The sequence below is a fragment of the Halichoerus grypus genome, chromosome 9 (assembly GCF_964656455.1).
Source record: "Halichoerus grypus chromosome 9, mHalGry1.hap1.1, whole genome shotgun sequence".
NCBI classification, from domain to species: Eukaryota; Metazoa; Chordata; class Mammalia; order Carnivora; family Phocidae; genus Halichoerus; species Halichoerus grypus.
Genome location: NC_135720.1, coordinates 140,874,819 through 140,897,769, shown reverse-complemented (window position 1 = coordinate 140,897,769; position 22,951 = coordinate 140,874,819). Strand labels below are relative to the sequence as shown.

General features: G+C 42.4%; 2 protein-coding genes across 6 annotated transcripts in view; both read left to right on the top strand.

Annotated features, from left to right (window-relative positions):
• The first annotated feature begins 83 nt into the window (after positions 1 to 83).
• TDP2 (tyrosyl-DNA phosphodiesterase 2) lies at positions 84 to 15,085 on the top strand. Of its 2 annotated transcripts, XR_013441441.1 has the most exons (8): positions 84 to 315; positions 395 to 480; positions 3,977 to 4,150; positions 4,871 to 4,962; positions 6,412 to 6,530; positions 8,018 to 8,188; positions 11,585 to 13,433; positions 13,952 to 14,078. XR_013441441.1 is itself a non-coding variant. In XM_036112194.2 (7 exons), the coding sequence occupies exons 1-7, from the start codon at positions 163 to 165 to the stop codon at positions 14,231 to 14,233; spliced, it is 1,077 nt and encodes a 358-aa protein (XP_035968087.1). In that variant the 5' UTR covers positions 91 to 162; the 3' UTR covers positions 14,234 to 15,085. The 2 variants fall into 2 exon arrangements, 1 of the variants encoding a protein (XP_035968087.1); XM_036112194.2 differs by lacking the exon at positions 11,585 to 13,433 and having other exon boundaries at positions 91 to 315; positions 13,952 to 15,085.
• Positions 15,086 to 18,133: 3,048 nt separating this feature from the next.
• The window catches only part of KIAA0319 (KIAA0319 ortholog), a 98,775-nt gene continuing 93,957 nt past the window's right edge, over positions 18,134 to 22,951 (top strand). For 2 of the 4 annotated variants that reach the window (XM_036112191.2, XM_078055745.1), the window contains exon 1: positions 18,134 to 18,335. The gene's annotated coding sequence lies outside the window, so the exon portion shown is untranslated. Of the gene's footprint in view, positions 18,336 to 18,358; positions 18,522 to 22,951 lie in introns of those variants that run through there. The other 2 variants (XM_078055744.1, XM_078055746.1) reach the window with 2 other exon arrangements.

The window sequence follows — 22,951 nt, the reverse complement described above, 5'->3', positions numbered from 1 at the left end:
GGCCGCCTCTCCCGCGGCGCAGCCACGCCCATCGTCCTCCGGGGGCGGAGCGCGTTTCCGGCCGGGCGGTTGAGGAGGGTGCGCGGGGCGGCGGGCGCCTGCGCAGATCGAGCGTCCGCCCTCCCGCCCTGGTGAGGGGCGCGGTGCGGCAGGGGCGAGCCGATGGAAAGGCCGAGCGGCGCGGAGGCGGAGCGGGCAGACGGCGAGCCCGAGGTGAAGAAGCGGCGACTGCTGTGTGTGGAGTTCGCTTCGGTCGCGAGGTGCGACGCCGCCGTGGCGCAGTGCTACCTGGCCGAGAACGACTGGGAGATGGAAGTAGGCTTCGCCGCTCTCTTCGTCCTCTTTGCCTCGGGCCGGGGGGCGCCCGGGTCTCACGGCTGTGTGTGTTTTTCAGAGAGCGCTGAACTCCTTCTTCGAGCCGCCCGGGCAGGAGAGCGCCGCGGAGAGCCGCCCTCACGCGGCGGCGGGGCCCGAGTCCTGGTGAGGGGGCGCGCGGCCGGGCGGAGGCGCGGGGCTGGGGCTGCTTGTGCGCCGCCGCCGGGGAGGGAGACGCTCCGACAGGCCGGAGGAGGGAGGCCGAGCGCGCTGTGGAAGAGCGGGAGCCGGGGCTGCGCGGCGTCCTGGGCCGTTCATTCATTCCCTGCCCGCGGCGGCCGGGGTGCCAGTCTCTGCGCTGCTCGGGCCGGCCAGCTGCCTGGCACCGGCCGCGGCTTCACCCCTGCCCGCCTTTCCGGGTTGGGCCCCCTCTCCCCTCCTTCCTCCGCCGCAGTTGTTACGGGGCGTCCAACTTTCGCTCTCTCCAGGGGGCGTGTTCTCTTGCCTTGCGTCCTTTGTGAAGATACTTATTGATGTAGAAATGGTCGGGTTTGGAGCCCACGGCCAAGAAAGAGTTCTTTTTTTTTAAGATTTTGTTTCAGAGCGCGAGCGAGCGAGAGCGCGCAAGCATGAGCGCTGGGAGGGGCCGAGGGGGAGGCAGGCTCCCGGCTGAGCTGAGAGCCAGGTGCGGGGATGGATCCCAGGGCTCTGAGGTCATGACCCGAGCCCAAGGCAGCCCCGGAACTGACTGAGCCACCCAGGCTCCCAGGAAAGAATTCTTGAGCCGTCTTTGGTGCAAAAAAGGTGGTTTTGTTACAGCACGGGCGCAGGACCCCTGGGCAGAAAGAGCTGCACTGGGAGCAGTGGCCCACTGTATGCTTTCAAGTTGGGAGGGGCTTGGGGACAGCACAAGCCTCCCGGGTATTTTGGAGCAAGGTTTCCAGGACCTTGAGGGGGCCAGCTGTTAGGAAAAGGTCATCCATTGCTGTCTAGTAAAAACTCAGTCATGAGACCCTTCCGATGAGTGTCGGTGGGCCATCTGCTTGGGGGACGACGATTGCCACCATGTAGCTTGGGGGAGGATGGTGGAGATAGAGGAAGTTTCCACGGGTATTTTTATACGTTGAAGTTGACTTACAGGATCCTGGGGAGTTCGGCTGAGATTGACTTTTGCCCTTAGCAAAGTATTAACATCAACGCAGCTGAGCCCCTAGAGGAAGGTCACCGGCTGTTTCGAGGACTTGTCAGTGGGCCGTAGGTAGTAAGGACATTTAACTGTTCTTTTGCCTTTGTTTCCCACATCATTTATCACCTTTGCCTAGAACCTTTTGTTCGACTCTTTCCATGCTAAGTCCTGTTTACCTGAAGGCCCATCTTAGACAGGACTTACCTCCCAAGAAGCTTTCCTTGATCTCTCAAGTCTGGGTAGGTTTCCCCTTGTAGGGAATCTTACAGCATCCTGCGTGACCCCAGTCATAGTAACTTAGTTCATGTTGTAATGCTGTTTAGTATTTTGTCTCCCACTAAACTACCCATTTGGCGAAGTCAGTATCTGTTTTATACATTGTTAATTTCCCAAAGTCTAGTACAATATTTGGCATATAATGAGCTCTCAGTAAACGTATATAAAGTTCTCCCAGACATATGGGCAACCTGTGGCGTTAACTGTTCATAGTGAAGACACTTTTCTCCCTATGATCTTTTCAGCTGCACCAGTTTACAGATGTAGTAAGATCCTTTCATTAGGCTCCCTTCCCTGACTAGCCTCTTATTTAAGGGGGAATTGTCCCCGTCCGCAGTGACAGAGCTCTGCCTCCCATGTTGTAGTATTGGCCTAGCTCAAGCTGGCCAGTCAGATCCTGTCTCCTGGGATTTCCAGACTGGGAGGAAGAGAGCTCAGTGGAGCTGGAATGGTCACGTGCTAACCTAGTATTTGTGGGGAAAGCTGAGAACGGTGGTCTGCAGAAGGAGAGTGAAGCCAGGGAAGTTGAGTCCGTGGAGTCAGATAAGAGAAAGCCTTGACTGCACTTCCTCAGGGATAGCTGCATTCCCATACCTGGCTCTGTGACATGTTTGTTTCTTCTAAATTCCTCTGTTTTGCTCACAGGAGCCCGGGTTAATTTGTCAGTTGCAACCTAAATTGTAACCAGTAAAGAAACTGGAACAGAGGGTCTTGGTGCAGGGTGGTGAGTTCAAGCCCCACTATTTTGAGGGTGGAGCCTACTTGAAAAAAAAGTATGTGCAGGGGTGCCTGGCTGGCTCAGTGGGGCGTGCCACTTCGGATGTTGGGGTTGTAGTTCAGGCCCCATGCTTGGTGTAGAGCCTACTTAAAATTAAAATCTTTAAAAAAAAAAAAAGAAATGGAAACAGGAAGTGGATTCCCTGAAATAGTCCCACAGAAAAAATGTGAATCCAGCTGAGTAATGGTGGAAGGGAGGACCATTAGGAGTTCCCTATCCCAGAATTGTAAACTGGAACGTTTGTGACACAGTTGGCAAAATTTGAATAGGTCTTAAAATTATGTAATAATATTGTATAAGTGATAACTTTCTGATGTTCAGTAATGCTGGGTATACAGGTAAGCCGGTCCTTGTTTCTAGGAAATACGTACAAAGGTATTTATGCACACATTTCAGAATAAAAAGAGCAAAGCAAGTAAATGTTACGTGAAATGTTAACGTTTATGTGGGTGAATGGTGAAAAGAAATCTTTTTACTGTTTTACTGAAAGTCTGATTTTATTTCAAAATAAGAAGTTAAAATAATAAGTTAACTAGATTTATTGTGGTGGTCACATGTCAATGTTTACAAATACTAAATCGTTTTATTGTGCCTGAAAGGAATATAATGTTATATGTCAATTATATTTCAATAAAATTTTTTAATTAAAAAGTTAAAATATTGACATTAAATTTATTAAAGTTATAAATATAAAAACCTATTTCTTAAATCTATGTATGGTATATAACTGCTTGGCAGTCACCTTTTAATAATGGTTTGTCCTTGGTGGGGATGGTGTGAGGTGGTGGCAGGACCGTGGACTGGAGCTTGTGCGTGTGGCCTCTCCAGCGTGGTGGTCTCAGGGTGGTCAGACCCCTTAGGTGACCTCTCAGGAGACAGTGTTCGAAAAGGCTTGAGTGAAAGCTGCAGAGTTTCATAGGACCAAGCCTCAGAAGTGCTGGGATTTCCTTTCCACCATATTCTGTTGGTCAAGCAAGTCAGTAAGGCCCAGGTTCGGGGGGAGAGGTGTTAGACTTCACCTTTCAGTGAGGGGACTAACAAAAATTGCAGCTGTTACTCACAATGAGATTTTATTTCATATGTTTCATACATTTCACATATGATTTAAAGTGAATCCAAAATGGAAATCTTACACTACATAGTCTAATTTCAGGTCATAGTTTACAAAATCATTTTAGTGACTGACCCATGTCATTGAGGGATATTGAGTGGGCTCTAACTAAGTAAGTGAGCAAACATTTGGATAACACGTAAGAATATTTTTCCTGAGTTGTATGACTTCTGCTCTTCTATAGGCAGATACTTTTAGGGTTCTTTTAAAATTTATTTATCTGTAAGATGAGGAGTACAGATAGTTAGAAAATAATTTAGAATTGATCAGAGATGACTTGCAGAGTTATGTTTCACTGTAATCTTGCCAGTGTTGACCTAACGAATGAGGAGACAACTGATTCCGTTAGTTCTAAAGCCAGTACATCTGAAGGGAATCAGCAAGAAGATGGCAGCGTGTTCTCTCTCATTACCTGGAATGTTGATGGACTGGACCTAAACAATCTGCAAGAGAGGGCTCGAGGGGTGTGTTCCTATCTAACTTTGTAAGTATTATTACTTAGGTTCAATGGTAGCATGATAACGTGCAACGTGGCTTACCTATCTACAAAGAGGGTAACAGTCAAGATCATGGGCTTTGGAATCCGATCTGAGTTCAAAATCTAGCTCTCAGAAGAAACATGTAAAAGAATGGAGAGTGACTGCCTCTGAGAGCAAGAGTGTGGACGAGGTGGGGAGGGAACACTAATTTTTGTTAGATGCTTTCTAGTACTGTTTCACTTAAACTTTGTATGTAATTATTGCTCTGAAAGTAAAATTATCAGAATGGTCTGTATCTGCTACCCACTGGCTCTATGACCTTCTGTAATCCCTTGTGAACCACCGGAGTTCTCTGCAGCTCAGTTTCCTCATCATGGTTAACTGCTCCACGAGGACTGATAATTTGTAAGGCATCTAATGGAGTATGGGACCCTTGTAGGCTCTCCATATACTGATTTCTGTAGTCAGTGATTCCAGTTCTTTTCACTTTAAAGTGTTATGATGTGTGTTTTTCTTACTTAATTTGATCTTTACAGTATTTGTTAAATAGCACAGATCTTTCTCATTTTATAGTTAATCAAATATCAGTATAAACATTGAATATTAGGTGCCCTGGGGGGGCAGTAATTTTGTGTTTCTTTTATGTTGTGGTTTTTTGCTAATGTAGGTGTCAGCAAATGAAATAGTATACCTGGGATTTATTATAAATTGATGTTTTGAATTAGGTACAGCCCAGATGTGGTATTCCTACAGGAAGTTATTCCCCCGTATTGTAGCTACCTAAAGAAGAGAGCAAGTGGTTATGAGATTATTACAGGTAACAATTTTCCTGTTGTTGTCTTTGTCTTTGAAAAACAGTCAATGAAAGAGATAAATCAAGGTTAGCCTACAGGAGCACACACAAGAAAAAGCAAAAATAAAAAAAGTTTGAGAAAAGTAAGCCAGACACAGGATACTAGAAAAACCATAGGAGAATATGTTTTACAGCTTAATATATGTGAAAAGTATTGGAAATGGATGGTTTTTCAGGAAAATGTAAATTTTTAGCCAAAATTTTGAGACCTGGAGTAATTTTTTAGTGAAATTAATTTATTAAAAATTTTAAGTGTGATAAGTGCATTTTGGTTATACTTTTTCTAAAAGTCTATTTTTATTCCTTTTAATTGATTTTGGGTTTTTTCCTAGTTTTTTGCCCTGAATAGTTTTTTGACTTTCCATCTATTTTGTTTTTACTGAATGCATTTAATGTACCACACACTGGCTACATTCCATAATAGTTGGCTAAATCTCGTGTTTTCTTTGACTTTCACTTTTACATAGTATGTGATTTTAATTTTGATTTATAATAAATTCTCAGTTGCTAAGGAGAAGGTAATCTCTTGTTTCTGTTTTTCTTTCTGTCTTTGTGGGACAACTTTTCTGCATTCTTTGGGGATTCTTTTTGACTCTCCTGTTTTAGATTTCTGTTTTCTGAATACCATGCTATTCCTCCAACTTGGTTTCCTTCCTTGTTTTATTGGGTCTTTTTTTTTTTTTTCCCATTGTGCTGAACTTGTGTAGGAACTTTCAAACTGGAGGATTGTGACCTTCAGTTCTGGAAAATTCTTTCCCTCTCTCCTTTCCTCCTCTGTCCCACTCACCCTCCCCTACCTGCTTGCACACTGCCATTTTTCTAGCCCACCTGCTGTCCTCCTTAGCCCTCCCTTTCCTTCCCTTGTTTCTTCCTTCTCCCCCTTTCCTCTTTTTCTGGTTTCCCTCTGCTCCAGTAAATCACTTTCAACTTCTTCAGCTAGTTTGTTTTCTGAAAAACAGTTGGAAGCTTTTATTCACTGCCCCTCTATTTCTATTCTTTTCTCTTCTTACGATTTTATACATTTCTAAATTTTTTATTCATTTACTATAATTTTTCTGGTGCTTGCATGGTGAGAAGTAAATGCATGTTAGTTTGGCTCAGTGTAAGTCTCATCTTTCCTTTCAGAAATTTCTCAAATTTACTTGCTTGATATTGGCATTAACCATTTTTGGCACTTATGTGAGTTCTTTTTCATTTTTATATTTCTTCGATACATCCAGCTATGTTGGGGGGGGCATAAACATAGGGACTCAGTTGGCTGTCTTCACCTATTTTGAAATAATAGTTTACTTTGAAGATTCAGATCCATTTAAGTATCTGTACCTGTTATAAAACCTTCAGTAGGGGAACTTGTGATAAACTGCAAATACTCTTGACTTCTCAGCCTAAATTCTTTTCCACAAACATTTGAAGGTCGTGAAGAAGGATATTTCACAGCTATAATGTTGAAGAAATCGAGAGTGAAATTTAAAAGCCAAGAGATTATCCCTTTTCCAAATACAAAAATGATGAGAAACCTTTTGTGTGTGTATGTAAGTAATTTTTTTAAATTGACTTTTTTTTTTTAAAGATTGAGTTGTTTCTTATAGTTCCATTGTGGTATCTGTTTTTTTTTTTAATTGCCGTTAGAGAAAATGTTGTCTCTTCTACATTCTTTTAGTCTTAAAGAACATTGTAAATTAAGTTTTTACACAAATTTCAATACAAATTTGTAAACATAAAATCCTGATCCATTAGGTATATTCCTAAGAATACTCAAGAATTTACTAACAGTTCACATTTGCTTCCTAAAATGTTTTTTTTTTTCCCTAAATGCGTTGCATATGGTACTCTGTTAAACTCGTGAGGCTTACAAGAATGAATCAAAAGATCTTACTCTCCTAGAGCTTATAGATTAGCAAGGGAGAGAGTGTAGTATATAGTAACTGAAATAAAGGAAAGGCATAAATGCCCCTGGAGGAGGTGTGATGATGTGCCATGGAAGTTTAGAGGTAACTTTTAGCTAGCCTGTTGTTGTTTTTAATTCAGATATGATTGGCACACCAGTAAACACTCCCAGGTGTACAGTGCAGTGATTGGATGTGTATATATGTTGCAAAATGATCACCACAGCAGTCCAGTTAACAGCTGTTGCCGTACACGGTCACAACATTTTTTTCTTGTGATGAGATTAGCTAGGTTGTTTAGTGAAAGTTTGATGAGGGAATTTGTATTTGAATTGAGCCCTGAAAAATACGTAAGATGTAGGCGTTAAGAAGAGTCCAGGTGGCAGAACCACCATGAGCAAACTTTGGCAAATTGTATATTGCAGGATGTGTGTATATATATATAAGTATATGAGAAAGGACATATATAAGTATAAACGGACATTATATTCAGTTGGGTATAGGGGGCATGAAAAGGGGTCGTGTGACAAGAAGTTGGTAAAATAGGTTGGATCCAAATTACGGAAGGTCATGAATGCCCAGTGTGAAAGAATCTGGACTTGATTCTGCAGGCAGTTAGTTTAAATAATTAATAGATCCTGCATTTTTAGTATCTTAACTGCAAAATGGTAAATGATTCTCATTCATTAAACTGACTTTTTTTGAGTACCTATGTGCCAGGCTCTTGGTAATAGCAGAAAATAAAACAACCATCTTTGCTTTCAAATGACTCATGACTTTGTAGGAGAGAAATACTTATGCTGTAATTCAGTGAAGGGAACTTTAAAATGCTATAGGAATATAGCGGAGGGAGCCACTGATTGCCTGGGGACATTGGGGAAGGACTCCAGTGGAGATGACATTTGAGGTAGGTCTTGAAGTAGTAGTGGGTGTTTGCTAAGTAGTCTTCTTTGGGAGCAGGATTATCATGTTACACCTTGACCTAGAGATATGAGCACAGTGCTGATTATATAGTTTTGCTTTGGTAAGTATATACCAATCAGTTGAATAATCAGTTGATTCTGTTATCAAATTTTTCAGCATTAGTGATTAGTGAACTTTAACTTAAACTATAACTGTTTATCTTGTTGCAGGCAAGTGTGTCGGGAAATGAACTTTGCCTTATGACTTCTCATTTGGAGAGCACCAGAGGGCATGCTAAGGAACGAATGAATCAGTTAAAAATGGTTTTAAAGAAAATGCAAGAGGCTCCAGAGTCAGCTACAGTTATATTTGCAGGAGATACGAATTTAAGGGATCATGAAGTGAGTGACAAAGTCAGTTCTGTGCTTGTGGGCAGATTATTGCTGTAGAAACTATTTAGGTTTGTTTTGACCAAAGCTGTTACAATGTGTAAGTGACTTGCAGATGCAATTCAGTAAATACTTGGCCTGTGCTGTAGGCCTGGCACTGGGGAAGCAGAAGCAGGAGGAGCGCTTACAGTATTGGGGGAAAACAGAAATACTGCATCTGAAGCAGACAGCACAGAACAATATATGTTGATTAAAAAGAGGTATAGAGAAAGAGTTAAGAAAAGATTTAAGTTTATTTGCAGTATTTCGAGTTGCAAGGTGAAAAGAACAGAAAGATTTGGCCATCACAATTGTCCCTACCTCTCTTCTGAGTTTTCTTTTTTCAGCTTTTTTTTTTTTACCCCCTTTTCCTGGTACTGCCATCTCCAGGACTGAAACAAAGTCTCTTTCCCCTTAGTTCATTTGAGACGCATTGGGATTTTTCAGGATCTGTAGACTTAGATTATATTAAATGGTAAGCTGGCCTTGCCTTTTCCCCCAACTCTGGCTGAACTCACATCAGATTAGAAGTGAATTGAAACGTTCATTTCACTGTCCTAAGCTCCAGGAGTAGAGGAAGAAGTGAAATGAGAAATGAAAGCCTGTCAGGACCTCGGAAGTGAAGGCAGTATCCTAAATAAAGTGGTGCTCTGCTTCTCTTTGTGATTTTGTGCCCTTGTACACAGATCATTTTTTAAAAAGTCTAACTATTGGACTGTTTGCAAATCAGTAACTTCATGGTAGCTGTTTTGTGGTACCTGGTTGACTGACTGACCTGCTTAAAAGAAAAATCCTGTTTTTCAACAAATGTTGTTGGGAAAACTCGATATTCACATGCAGAAAAACAAAGTTGCATCCTTGCTTTATACTCTGTATAAAAGTTTATTCAAAATGGATCAATGACTTTGAGTAAGAGCTGAAACTATAAAAAGAAAACAAAGGGGAACAGCTTTATGACGTTGGATTTGGCAACGCTTCTTGGATGTGCCACCAAAAGCATAGACAAGAAAAAAAAAGATAAGGTGAACTTTATCACAATGAGAAACTTTTGTGCATCAAGGGACATGATCACAGAATGAAAAGGCAGCTCATGGAATGGAAAAAATATTTGCAAATCCTATAGATGACAAGTGAGTAATAATATAATTAATATGATATTGATGTTATATGAAGAATTTCTACAATAAAGAAACCACCTGATTTAAAAATGAGCAAAAGACTTAAATAGACATTTTTCCAAAGAAGAAATACAGATGGCCAATAAGTACAAGAGAAGATGCTCAGCGTCACTAGTCATTAGAGAAATGTAAATCAAAGCCATCATGAGATACTACTTTACATCCATTAGCATCAGTATTAGCAAAATGCCAGAAAATAACAAGCGTTTGCGAGGATTTGGACTAGAGCCCTTGTGCAGTGCTGATGGGAATATCAAATGGTATGGCTGCTGTGGAAAATTGTGTGGTGATTCCTCCATTTTCCATATGGTCCAACAATTCCACTTCTGGGGTGTATACCCAAAACAAAGAAAAGCAGGGTCTTGAAGAGGTATCTGTGCACCTGTGTTCATAGCAGCATTATTCACAATAGCTAAAACATGGACGCAACCAAAGTGACCATTGACAGATGAATGGATAAACAAAATGTATATGCGTGCAGTGGAGTATCATTCGGCCTTAAAAAGGAAGGAAATACAACATGCTACAATATGGACAAACCCTGGACATTACGCTAAGTGAAATAAGCCAGTTACAGAAGGACAAATACTTTACGACTCCTCCTATGAGTTTCCTGAAGTAGTCAAAGTCATACAGACGGAGAGTATAATGGTGGTTACCAGCAGCTAGGGGAGGATGGAAGGGGTAGTTAGTATTTATTGGGTACGGAGTTTCAGTTTGGGAAAATGAAAAGGTTCTAGAGATGGATGGTGGTGATGGTTGCACAGTTAGGTGGATGTACTCAGTGCCATAGAACTGTGCTGACTTTTACATATACAGGCATACCTCAGAAGTATTGCAGGTTCAGTTCCAGACTACTGTAAGAAAGTGCATATTATAAGAAAACAAGTCAAACAAATTTTTTAGTTTCCCACTGCATATAAAATCATGTTTATACTACTAGAGTCTATTTAAAGTATGCACTGGCATTATGTCTAAGAAAGCAATGTACATACCTTAATTAAAAAATACTTTATTGCTAAAAATGCTAACCATCATCTGAGTTTTCAGCCAGTTATAAACTTTTTTGCTGGTAGAGGGTCTTGCCTTGATGTTGATCAGGGTGGTGGTTGCTGAAGGTTGGGATGGCTGTAGCCATTTCTTGAAATAGGACAATGAAGTTTGCTGCATTGATTTGACTCTTGCTTTCATAATTTCTCTGTACCATGCAATGCCTTTTTTAAAAAAATTTTTTATTGTTATGTTAATCACCATACATTACATCATTAGTTTTTGATGTAGTGTTCCATGATTCATTGTTCGTGCATAGCACCCAGTGCTCCATGCAGAACGTGCCCTCCTCAATACCCATCACCAGGCTAACCCATCCTCCCACCCCCCTCCCCTCTAGAACCCTCAGTTTGTTTCTCAGAGTCCATAGTCTCTCATGGTTCATCTCCCCCTCCGATTTCCCCCCCTTCATTCTTCTCCTCCTGCTATCTTCTTTTTTTTTTTTCCTTAACATATATTGCATTATTTGTTTCAGAGGTACAGATCTGTGATTCAACAATCTTGCACAATTCACAGCGCTCACCATAGCACATACCCTCCCCAGTGTCTATCACCCAGCCACCCCATCCCTCCCACCCCACCCCCCACTCCAGCAACCCTCAGTTTGTTTCCTGAGATTAAGAATTCCTCATATCAGTGAGGTCATATGATACATGTCTTTCTCTGATTGACTTATTTCGCTCAGCATAACACCTTCCAGTTCCATCCACGTCGTTGCAAATGGCAAGATCTCATTCCTTTTGATGGCTGCATAATATTCCATTGTATATATATACCACATCTTCTTTATCCATTCATCTGTTGATGGACATCTTGGCTCTTTCCACAGTTTGGCTATTGTGGACATTGCTGCTATAAACATCGGGGTGCACGTACCCCTTCGGTTCGCTACCTTTGTATCTTTGGGGTAAATACCCAGTAGTGCAATTGCTGGATCATATGGTAGCTCTATTTTCAACTTTTTGAGGAACCTCCATACTGTTTCCCAGAGTGGCTGCACCAGCTCATGCAATGCCTTTTGATAGCATTTTACCCACAGTAGAACTTCTTTCAAAATTGGAGTCAATTCTTTGAAACCCTGCCACTGCTTTATCAACTAAGTTTACATAATATTCTAAATCCTTTATTGTCATTTCAACAGTTTTCACCAGGAGTTGATTTCATCTCAAGAAACCACTTTCTTTGCTCATCCGTAAGAAGCAACTCCTCATCATTTCAAGTTTTATCATCAGATTGTAGCAAGTTAGTCTCATCTTTAGGCTCCACTAGTTCTAGTTCTCTTGCTGTTTCTACCACATCTGCAGTGACTTCCTCCACTGAAATCCTGAACCCCTCGAAGTCATCCACAAGGGTTGGGAGTCACCTTCTTCCAAACTCCTGTTCATGTTGATACTTTGACTTCTTCCCATGAATCATGAATGTTCTGAATGGCATCTAGTATGTTGAATCCTTTCCAGAAGGTTTTCAATTGATTTTGCCCAGATCCATCAGAGGAATCACTATATATAGCAGCTATAGTTTTATGAAATGTACTTCTTAAATAATAAGACTTGAAAGTGGAAATGACTCCTTGCTTCATGGCTGCATAGGGAATGCTCTCAGCAGGCATGAAGACAACATTCATATTGTCCATCTCCACCAGCTCTTGGGTGAACAGGTGCATTGTCAGTGAGCAGTAACATTTTGAAAGGAGTTTTTTGTTTTGTTTTCCTGAGCAGTAGGTCTCAACAGTGGGCCTAAAATATTCAGTCAACCATATTGTAAACAGATGTGCTGTCATCCGGGCTTTGTTGTTCCACTTGTAGAACACAGAGTAGATTTAGCATAATCCTTTTTTATTATTAAGCTTTTATTTTAATGCCAGTACAGTTAACATACAGTATTATATTAGTTTCAGGAGTAAAATACAGTGATTGAACAATTCCATACAGAGTTAGTATCATTCTGAAGGGCCCTCGGAGTTTTGGAATGGGGACTGAGCATTGGCTTCAACTTCCAAGTCTGCAGCTGCATTAGCCCCTAAAAGAGCCTGTTCTTTGAAGCTCTAAAGCCAGGCACTGACCTCCCTAGCTGTAGAAGTCCTAGGTGGCATCTTCTTCCAGTAGAAGGCTGCTTCCTCTGCATTGACACTCTGTTGTGCTGTTGCAGACACCTGCATTAACTGTCCCAGCTCGGTCTTCTGGAGAACTTGCTGCAGCTTCTCCATCAGCACTTGCTTCACCTAGCACTTCTGTGTTAACAGAGATGGTTTCTTTCCTTAAACCTCAGAACCAACCTCTGCTGGCTTCAGACTTTCCTTCTGCAGCTTCCTTACCTCTCAGCCTTCATAGAATTGAGAGTTAGGGCCTTGCTCTGGATGAGGCTTTGGCCTAAGGGAATGTCGTGCCTGGTGTGATCTATCTAGGCCACTCGAACTTTCTCCCTATCAACAGCAATGCTGTTTCACTATGCATGTGTTCAGCAGAGTGGCACTTTTAATTTCTTTCAAGAACTTTTCCTTTGTATTCACAATTTGGCTAACTGCTTAGGGCAAGAGGCCTACAATTTGGCCTATCTTGGCTTTAGATATACATTCCTCTCTAAGCTTAATAATTTCTAGCTTTCGATTTAAAGTGGGAGACAAGTGACTCAATTTCAATATTGTGTCTCAGGGCACGGAGAGGGAGAGAGAAGAGGGAAAAGCTGCATTGGGCTTTTTTCCTAAGAGGAAACCTGCTCAGTGGAGCAGTCAGAACACATACAACATTAAGTTCACCGTCATATGGGCACAAGTACAATAGTAATATCAAAGATCCTGATCACAGATCACTGTAACCAATACAGAAATAGTAAGAAAGTTTGAAATGTAAGGATTCCCGAAATGTGACACAGAGACACGAAGTGAGCAAATGCTGTGGAAACAATTGCACCAGCAGACTTGCTCAATGCGGTGGTGTCACAGACCTTCAGCTTGGAGAAAACACAGTGTCTGTGGAGTGCAATAAAAGGAGGTATGCCTGTATTTTACCACAGTGAAGTGTTTTTAAAATCCTGGAGTGTGAAGAGGGAGGAGGATTTGATATTAAATTTCAAATGAAACTGAAGGCAGTTGACCTTAGTCGATCACATAAATGGTATACGTCTACATTTATAGACGAAAATAGAGTAACAGTTTTGCCTGCTTTTCACTTGTGTTCATTTTTCAAAAACTAATAGCAATAACAGAGGCTGTGAGTTTCCAGCCTTTTAAGTTTTATCGGCTACCCAGAGTTTAGGAAATCTATTTACGGCAGAAGAGAAGGGCAAATTCCAGACCTCTCTGGCTGTTTAGGTATTTTTATATTACCTACTTATTACCATACAGCAAAATACCTTTTATAATATATTTAATATTAATACATAGTCTTGCATTGGGGCAGTAATTTGTGACGTTCTGATTTGAAATGTTGCACTTAGACATAATAGTGAAACCTTTTTTAGTTTAGGAGAAAAAGGGCTGAATCTTAAAGAGTTTTCTTTTTCATTTCAGGTCACCCAATGTGGTGGTTTACCCAGCAACATTTTGGATGTCTGGGAGTTCTTGGGCAAACCTAAGCATTGCCAGTATACATGGGATACACGGATGAACTCTAATCTTGGAATATCTGCTGCTTGTAAGCTTCGTTTTGATCGAATATTTTTCAGGACAGCAGCAGAAAGTGGCCATATCGTTCCCCAAAGTTTGGACCTCCTCGGGTTGGAAAAACTGGACTGTGGTAGATTTCCTAGTGATCACTGGGGTCTTCTGTGCAACCTCGATGTAATCTTGTGAAATGCTTTCCAAATAAGAGTTTTCTATCTTCTGAGTAATTTTGTTCTGGATTTTTGTAAAGGTAATTTCTACCTGTCTGGAAAGGTAGGTTATATGGAGGAATTAATATACTACATCATTGTAACAGAAGAAAACACTACTGTGATTTTTATTTTGTGGATTGTGTCCTTAAATTTCAGAACTAAATATTGATGTTTATTTAAATTAAAGCATATAGAATATGAGTCTTCTTCATAAAGGCCACCAAGACCGTCAGAGCTCCTAATACTGCTCAGAGCTGCCGGCTGGTTCTCAAGCAGGGCCACGTTGTCCCTGGGCTAGCCTTTATATTTTATTTTTAAAATCAGGCACCAAATAGTTTATATTTTAAGTAAATCTTTAAAAATAAAAATAAGAGGTTATTGTGTTTGGGGGAATTGGATCTTTTAATTCAGGTAATCTTAAATGAAAACAGCCATGATTATGTCCATTTGAGTAGATGGCAACTGTCATATAGCAGACTCTATTTTTGTCAGCTAACAGGACGTGATTGGTAAGCTATAAATGAAATCTTCTGATTTGAAATTCCTTTACTTTTTAAAACTCATGTTTGTCAACATGTCGCTGTTTATGTTGCCAACAGAGGCAAAATTAGGCTTGATAATGATTAAAGTCGGTGTTCTAGCTGCATTTGGGCTTTTTTCCTAAGAGAAAAATAAATGTTTAAAGAGGAATAGCCTTTTAGTTTTACTTCTTATAAAATGGAATTATTTTACAGGAGAGGGATAAGGAGCACTTTTTAAACGTGCTTTAAAGAAACTTTTCTCCCTGTAAAAAAAAAAAATGTACTTTAAATAAAGAATTTTACTTGTTTATAGTTTGTTTTAGTATGCTTTTGTGCCCATGATGGGATTGAAGTTTTTACCTGCTTCCTGTTTCTGGCCCACTGTTGCTACTCACCTTTATGAGGCAGAAAACTGCGTCTGTGAAGCTTCGCCAGCCACCAAGAACTGCCAAGCATACACTGACAACCGCAGTGTAAACAAGGAAGGCCCGGGGGAGTAATTAGAATGAGAAGTCACAGAGCCTCATTTTCGTCAGGGGTGTCAAAATTAACAGCGGAAACACCTAAAAAAAGACAAGCTGAATTTATATATAATACTCCCTTTGTAGTGACCATGGAAAGGAGATTTGTTTATACTTATTTAATCATTTCAAATGAGAATGCTAATAGCATACATTATGGAGGCAATAGTTCATTTATATAGGAAAAGGATGTTTTTGGCATAAATTGCTTATTCACTTGGAAGAATAATTGTTGAAAGAACCATACCTTACATCACATTATAAAAAAAAATTTAGATGAATGAAAGGCTAATTATAAAAAATAGAATATATAGTACTGTGTATTAGATTAAATAATTATCAAATTGTTTGAAAACCTTGAAAGCATTTCTTTTTTTTTAAGATTTTATTTATTTATTTGAGAGAGACAGATAGGGACAGAGATAGTGAGAGAGAGCACAAGCGGGAAGGAGAGGGAGAAGCAGGCTCCCACTGAGCAGGGAGCCCGACATGCGGCTCAATCCCAGGACCCTGAGATCATGACCTGAGCGGAAGGCAGACGCTTAACCGACTGAGCCACCCAGGCGCCCCAGGAGCATCATTTTTTTATGACTCAGAGCATTCAAGTGAAATACTTTTCCATTTACTGTTTATAATGACAAATTTCTAAGAAATCATTTTTGACTGATATGCATAGGAACAATTAAATCACTTTTTTAAAAAGTTTACTTATTTATTTTTAAATAATCTCTATACCCAATGTGGGGCTTGAACTCACAATCCCGAGATCAAGAGTTGCACACTCCTCTGACTGAGCCAGCCAGTTGCCCCACAAGTTAATTTTTTTTAAAGTAGGCTCCACACCCAGCATGGAGTTCCATGAGGGGCTTGAACTCCCAACCCTGAGGTGGAGACCTGAGCTGAGATCAAGAGTGGGACGCTCAACCGACAGGCACCCCTAAACCATTCCCAACAAACGCAAGAATTAAGAATCTACTAATTTTCAATATCTTGAATTTTTTTACTTTGGCTCTCAAATTTTTCCAGTATAGTAGCTCTGAGTACCTTACTTCCCTTGGGGAAATGCCAACTCAGAATCTTGTATTTATTTCAATAGGCTAAACACCTCTTTGCCCCTGGTGTGGAATATACTTGAAGCTTGCTAGACCTCAGTTTCTCCGACCTTCAAAATAGAGTAATTCCGGTCTTTCTTGTACAGTTTGGTAAGACAAATATCCCAACCAACAGCATATAAACAAGAGCAGACGAAGTCAGAAAAGCTGTATTAAGGATACATACTTTTACCCTTAATATTTATTATAGTCTCTGGCATGTAGCAAGAGCTCAAAAAATGCCCATTAAATGCGGATGAGAAGTGGATAGGGTCCTAGCATTAGTGTCCTAGGGAGGCAGACTAACATTTTCATGCAGTACCAAAATAGATTCTAAATTTATATGTGTATCAAAATAGGTATTCATTGTAATGGCACTGATTTAAAAAATGTTAAAAGTTTAACATTCTGGGCTAAGCCCACGTGTATTAAAGATCTTTGGGAACAAGCCTGTTGTCTAAGATTTGTTGGTGCAGTGAGAGGGCACTCAGGATATTGTGGAATGCCAGGTGAGAGGAGAAAGGGAAGTACCTTTTGTAAGGTGTGGGTTCCCATTGAAGGATGCTGTGAAGGTCTTGGGTTATTGTTTCAGAGGCAGATTGGAAAAGAAAGGGGTTAACTAGAGATTGGGTTCTTTCGTGAGTAGAGGAGAGCGTAGCGACCGGGCATCGCCAGTCTGGGTGGGAATAGCAAAGCAAGGGGGGCGTCTGGGGTAAGAAAGCAATAGTCACTTACAGAGAGGATTAAGTCATTCATGGTGTGAGTTTAAGAGGAGTTTCTTAAGGTTCTTCTGACATCTGGGGAAGTCATCCTGATTGCATGACTTTGTGAGAAACAGGATTTCCTCTTAACTTGCTTCTGGCTTCATCTGTGTCTTCCAAGCCTGATGAATGGCAGGGTTTTTTTCTTTTTGGTCCAATCTGATTTCCATTCTTTCAGTCCTGGACAGGTTTTTCTTTCAGTGTTCATTATTTAATTCCCACAATCGTCCTATATGAGTGCTATTATCTCCATTTTATAATTGAGGAGACAGGTTTAGCAAGATTATGTAAGTCGTCCAAGGCCTATCTGCAGCCATCGAGAAGCCTAGCAGGGGCTTGCGCATCGGGTCTGTGAGGCTCAGTGCTGTATGTTTCCCAGGCATGGGAATGCGCTAGGAATGCTCGAGGAATGCCCTGGCTTCTTTTTCTGCCCTATGTTACCATACCTAGATGCTTGAGCATCTTTATGGTAAGGAAACAGAATAAATGCAAGAAAGAGGCTTCCTCGTGACTTTTCTGTGGTTCAGATCATCACCTTCCCATAGACGCCAGTGCAGTCTAAATACGTTGGGCACCTGGTTAACTTACAACGCATGGAGTTGACGGGACCCCGTCCAGCACCGGCAAACCTAAATCAGAAAGTAGCACGTGCTCAAGACATAGTAGGGCCCAAAGAGGCTCCCGCGGGAGGAGCGGGGCCTGTGCGTGTGGGGTACCTTCCCTTCGGGGGACACATTCGCGAAGGGTCTTTAACCCAGGTGGTGCGCTCTTGGCTTCCTCGAACCTCTCTGGCCCGGGCATATGAAAGGGGGCTCATCCCCCTGGCCGTCTAGGATCATGGTGCCAGGGAAGCGGTTGGCGAAGGAGAAGGCGTGGGCATACAGGCTGCCCTCCCTCCCAAAAGCCTTCTGCTCGGTGCCCCGCGCCCGGGAGCAGCGAGCTGGGCGGGGACCAGCCCGCCCCTCGCTAGGGGCGCGTGCGCGCGCGTCGCCGTGGTAACCGCGCGACGAAAAGGCGCTGAATCACGGGCGCGCGCTGCCCCAGCTCCCGCAGGCTGCCGCGGCGGCCGGGCGGGGGTCCCGAGCGGTGGCGCCGTCGTCCCACAGCGGCTGAGCCCCGCGGACCCTGCTGCTGGGCGCAGGCGGGGCGCCGGCGCGGCCGCCGGGCTCGCGGTCGCCGCTGGAGGTAAGCGCGCCGCGGTCGCCTCCGCGGGAGCCGGGTTTGGACCAGCGTCGCTGCTCCGGTGCTCTGTCGTGGGGACGGCCGGCGAGGGCTCCCCTCGGCGGGGCGGCCCCTCCTGTGCGGCGGCGGCGCGCGTGCGGGCGGCTGTGTGAGCGCGCCAGGCCGGCGCATGACGCCGACCCCGAGCAGGTGCGGGGCAGGTGCGGGGCAGGTGCGGGGCAGGTGCGGGGCGGGTGCGGCTCGGCGCGCCGACTGGGGCCGGCTGGTGCGAGGCGGGGGCGGCAGGGGGCCAGGCCGTGCCGAAGACAGTCCCGACGCCCTGAGTTCGGGAGGTGGGTGTCCGCGGGCTCCGCGGGACGCCGGGACAAGCGCCGGCCCCCGACTGCGGCGCCGCTGGGCGGGGTCTGAGTAGGGCGCGGTCGGGGGGCACCTCTGTCCCCAGCCTGGGGATTGCATCTTAGACCTGTGGGATCGCGTCCTTGAACTCCGCTTAGTAGTATTTATGTGATGCTTGCTGTCGTCTGCTACATGCCTTTCTGACTCTGTGCCTTCCCGTAATCTGAAGCTTAAAACCTCTTCATGGCTTTTCTCTCTTTCCCTTTGAACTTGCTCCACGGAACGGCTATTGATCAAGGTATTATTAATCAAGAGCATCGGACTGACATTAGGAGAGTCCTGATTCTTTCCATCATCCTTTCTCTTAATTATATGGAAAGAGAAAAGAATATGATACACATACTCATGTCCATTTTTATTGTTGGTTTCTTTATCCGAACATTTTTGTTTGTGGGTTAAATGTTAGTGGTTTAAAGAGTGCTTACGTAAAAAAGGTGAATGATGTTTTTGGTAATAGAAAAAGCAAATTGTAGACAACCCTCCTTCTCAAAAAACAAGGATTTCTGAGGTGAACCTTGGTATTTATTCCTTTATTCCTGAAATGCATGTTCACTGTCTGAACACTTCAAACTGTTTATGATAAGACCACCACAATCATGGAGACCACTGAAGTTATGGCAAATACAAGATTTTATTTTGTTTTTATTATTTTACATCACTTTTCATATAAATGAGGAAAACTGGAGATAATCAATTCAGTCACAGATGTAGGAGTCATAGAGAAAGATGAATTCCTCTGTAATTTGAGAAAGAGATGTGAACATATATCAAGACTTTTTAGAACCACAGTAGACTAGTCACACCTTGCCATGAGGGGCCTTAATTTTCTTTCAGAAAAACAAAAATAATTCAGCCAAAATCTTTACGTATTAAAAGTAGTCAAAAGAGAGCTTCGGTAACTTCTTAATGTAAAAGAATGGATTTGCTGTCAAATTTTCTTGATTTAATTTTTTTCTAGCCAAGCAGAGAAGACGCATTCTCTTTAAATAAATATGTAGAGCGAGGTACAACTCTTTCACGTTGGGGGACAGTTGATGTAGATTGCCAGGTCAGGTGGCCTGGGTTTGGTGGTGGACCTGCCACTTTATGGCTGTGTCACATTTGGCAAATTCCCTAATCCCTCTAAGCTTCAGTTTCTTTATCTGTAAAATGGCGGTAATAATAGGACCTACTTAATAGAATTCCTCTAAGAATTAAATAAAGTAATACTGATAGGAGCACTTTGCTCACTGCCTGGCATGCAGTAACACGTCAATAAAAGTTATTATCATTCTTGAAATAAGTTTTCTTTTTAGGGAGTATTTTCTGTCTGCAAAATAACTTGGCACTAAGAATTATTTTGATGTGACAAAAGCTTGTTCTGACTGATAATGTCAAACCATCATAAAATGCATAATTTTTCTTTGCAGTATTGTTATAACAACAAAACAACAGGGCTAAATATAATCACAATCTTAAAGGCATGTAATTCCAGATAAGTAATACCACAAGGAAGGAGGGAGTTTTGCTTTAGTAGGCCTAGAGTAATTAGTAGGTTCCTGTTCTGTTTGTTTTTTTAAAATCTGTATTTTTAGACACTATTCATGTGAATTCAATAGTGAGAAATTATTTTATTTCTGCTAAGCGGTAAAAAGGCTTAGGCCAAAATAACATCTACTTTTGCATCATTTTTCAGAGTCTTTTAACAATGGATGTTTGAGTTTCAGAGCAAAGCTTCTTAAAGAAGTAATACACAGGTAGATAAAGATACAGTGTTGGAGTTTTAGCTCTGTTCCCTCCAAATGACCTTGATAGAATTATGTTCGCTGTTGGGAAGTTTTTCTATGTCCAACCAGCTGCACATTCTTTTCCTCAAGTTCAAAAAAAGCAAGGGATTCTAGTAAACATCTCTTTAATTTAAGCAGTATAGCTAGAGTAAGGGCGTAATTCAGACCTCAACATGAATTTTTAAAGATGGCGTTGTTCCATGCCATAATTTAAAGCACCAGAATTATGAGAATCAAGGGGAAATTAACAAATTGACTCCGGGGTTGCCGCCCACAAATTTTATGTATTACATTTTGCAGTATGTTTCTTCATGAGGTGAGGAGGTTGTACCTTTCTAGGATGATGATGATCCTACTGTTCTAGGATTGTGACTATCAGCATACCTTACCATTTTTTTGGCTTTTGTCATTAAACCGAAGTAGACGATGTATAACCGCACTGTCTTCTGGTCAATAGAACGTACTTGTCTTTCTTTAAAATTTTTTCAGAATAACTTCTGAAGATGTCTTACCTTTAAAAGAACTATTATCTTTATCATCTCTCTCAAGTGTATTTGTACTTATCAGGAGGTTGAAATATTTTCTGTTAGTTCAGTATCTTCAACCTCCTTGTCCTAAAGCTACAAAACCTCCAAATTCTAGATGTCACATGCCTCACGTTTTGTTGGAGTAAAAGACCTCTCTCGTTATAGGACTGAGATCCCCAGTCCCTGTTATATGTGTTTATGCGTCTCTGCTGACTAGCTAGTCTTCCCCCTCTTGCATTGGGCTTTTCTATCCACTTATGCTGAACCTGCTCTTCCCAAATCTGAAGAAACTTTTTGACCTTATTATCCTAGTCTTCTTCCACTCAGTTGACCATTCTCCCTTTTTTTTTTTAAGATTCATTTATTTATTTTAGAGAGAGACAGATTTTGCATTGCTTCTGCCTAGAAGTTTATCCATGTGTTAATAAAAAAGATTTGTTGTTGTATATGCATATACTCCAGTTAGCCTGGATATGGAAGGTCCTGGGAAGGTCCTTTCCAACAGCTAACATAATTCTACCAAGGTCATTTGGAAGGGAACAGAGCTAAAACTCCCAACACTGAGTCCCCGTGAAGAGGCATGCCCGGGCAGTCCCGGTTGCTTTCCATCTCGCCATGGGATGCTTCTGCTTTCTTCTGGCCCCTGTTCATTGGTCTCTCTAGGCTGTGGTGGCCTCTGTGAGGCTCTCCATAGTACTTCATGATGTCAGTGGATGTCCACCGTCTTTCTTGCTGCACCAGTTTGCTATTGTTGCAGGACAAAATGCCACAAACTCAGGGGCTTAAAACAACACCCATGTATTAGCGTGAATGAGGGTCTCCCTAGACCCACATCAGCTTATCTGCTGAGCGCCTTCTCCTCTGGAGGCTGCGGGGAAGACTGTGCTCCCAGCTCATTCAGGCTCTTGGGAGAAGCCCGTGCCTTGCACCTCTAGGACCGAGAGCCCCCTTCCCTGACAGCTGTCCCAGCCCTGGCTCTCAGCTCCTAGAGGCAGCTCTCGGGTTCTTTCCAGATCGCTCCCTTCATCATCAGGCCAGCAACGGAATGTTTCTGTCATGCTCCGTATCTTCTCTCTGACTTCCCTTTCTGTTAGCAGAGGGAGAGAACTCTTTTAAAGGGCTCTGATGATAGGTTCGGATTATTCCGACAGTCTCCCTGTCTTCGAGCCAACTGATTAGTAACCTTCATTATATCTGCAAAATTATCTTTGCCGGGAATCCTAACATAATCACGGGAGCAACACCCCTGGATGAGTGTCACGAGGCCGCCTTAGAATTTGCCTGTCCCCCTTGCTGATTACAGTTCGTCTACCTGACTGTTTTCCTGACTGCACGCAGGGCCACCGTCAGCCTTGTGCCTCAGTCTTCGCTGTGGTGCTCCTCCTTTGGTTTTGGCAGGTCTGGTAAGATTACTTGTACATCTTTTATCATCCTTTGTGCATTACCACTTCTCTAGAGCACGGACTATCCCCCAGAAAAAGAGACTGCCGCAGATAAAACAAGACCCCGTGTTCTAGAACTCACGTGGCTTGTGGCAGTGTGTGTTACGGGGAGTGTGCGTGTGTTGTGTCCTGCCTGGCCATTCCTCTGTTGGAAGGAGGGTCCCCATGCTGGTCGGCCAGGCCAGTCCCCGGCAAACCCGCCTTGTTTGTGTATTCCCAGCATTTAGCACCGAGTTCATTCAGAACAGGGGTTAAATTAATGCCGTTTGGAGAACACTTTTTAATTCCGTGGAACTTGAATATTTTTGAATATTTTGAATATTTTGCCTTGTCTTTCATAGTGTCTAATTCCTTAACTGTCCCAACTTACTTTTGCCCCTGCATTTGAAACCAGATTGTTTTCCCTCCTTCTCCTTCATTTTTTTTCACTATTGGCATTAATTATTTTGTTAGTCTTTTGAACATTCTGGTAAATCTTCCTCCTCATG

Excerpts from the sequence above, each read along its gene's own strand:
- TDP2 (XM_036112194.2), top strand. The coding sequence starts at position 163 with ATGGAAAGGCCGAGCGGCGCGGAGGCGGAGCGGGCAGACGGCGAGCCC. Across the intron at positions 316-394 it reads AGAACGACTGGGAGATGGAA|AGAGCGCTGAACTCCTTCTT; the intron begins GTAGGCTTCGCC and ends TGTGTTTTTCAG. Across the intron at positions 6,531-8,017 it reads GAAACCTTTTGTGTGTGTAT|GCAAGTGTGTCGGGAAATGA; the intron begins GTAAGTAATTTT and ends ATCTTGTTGCAG.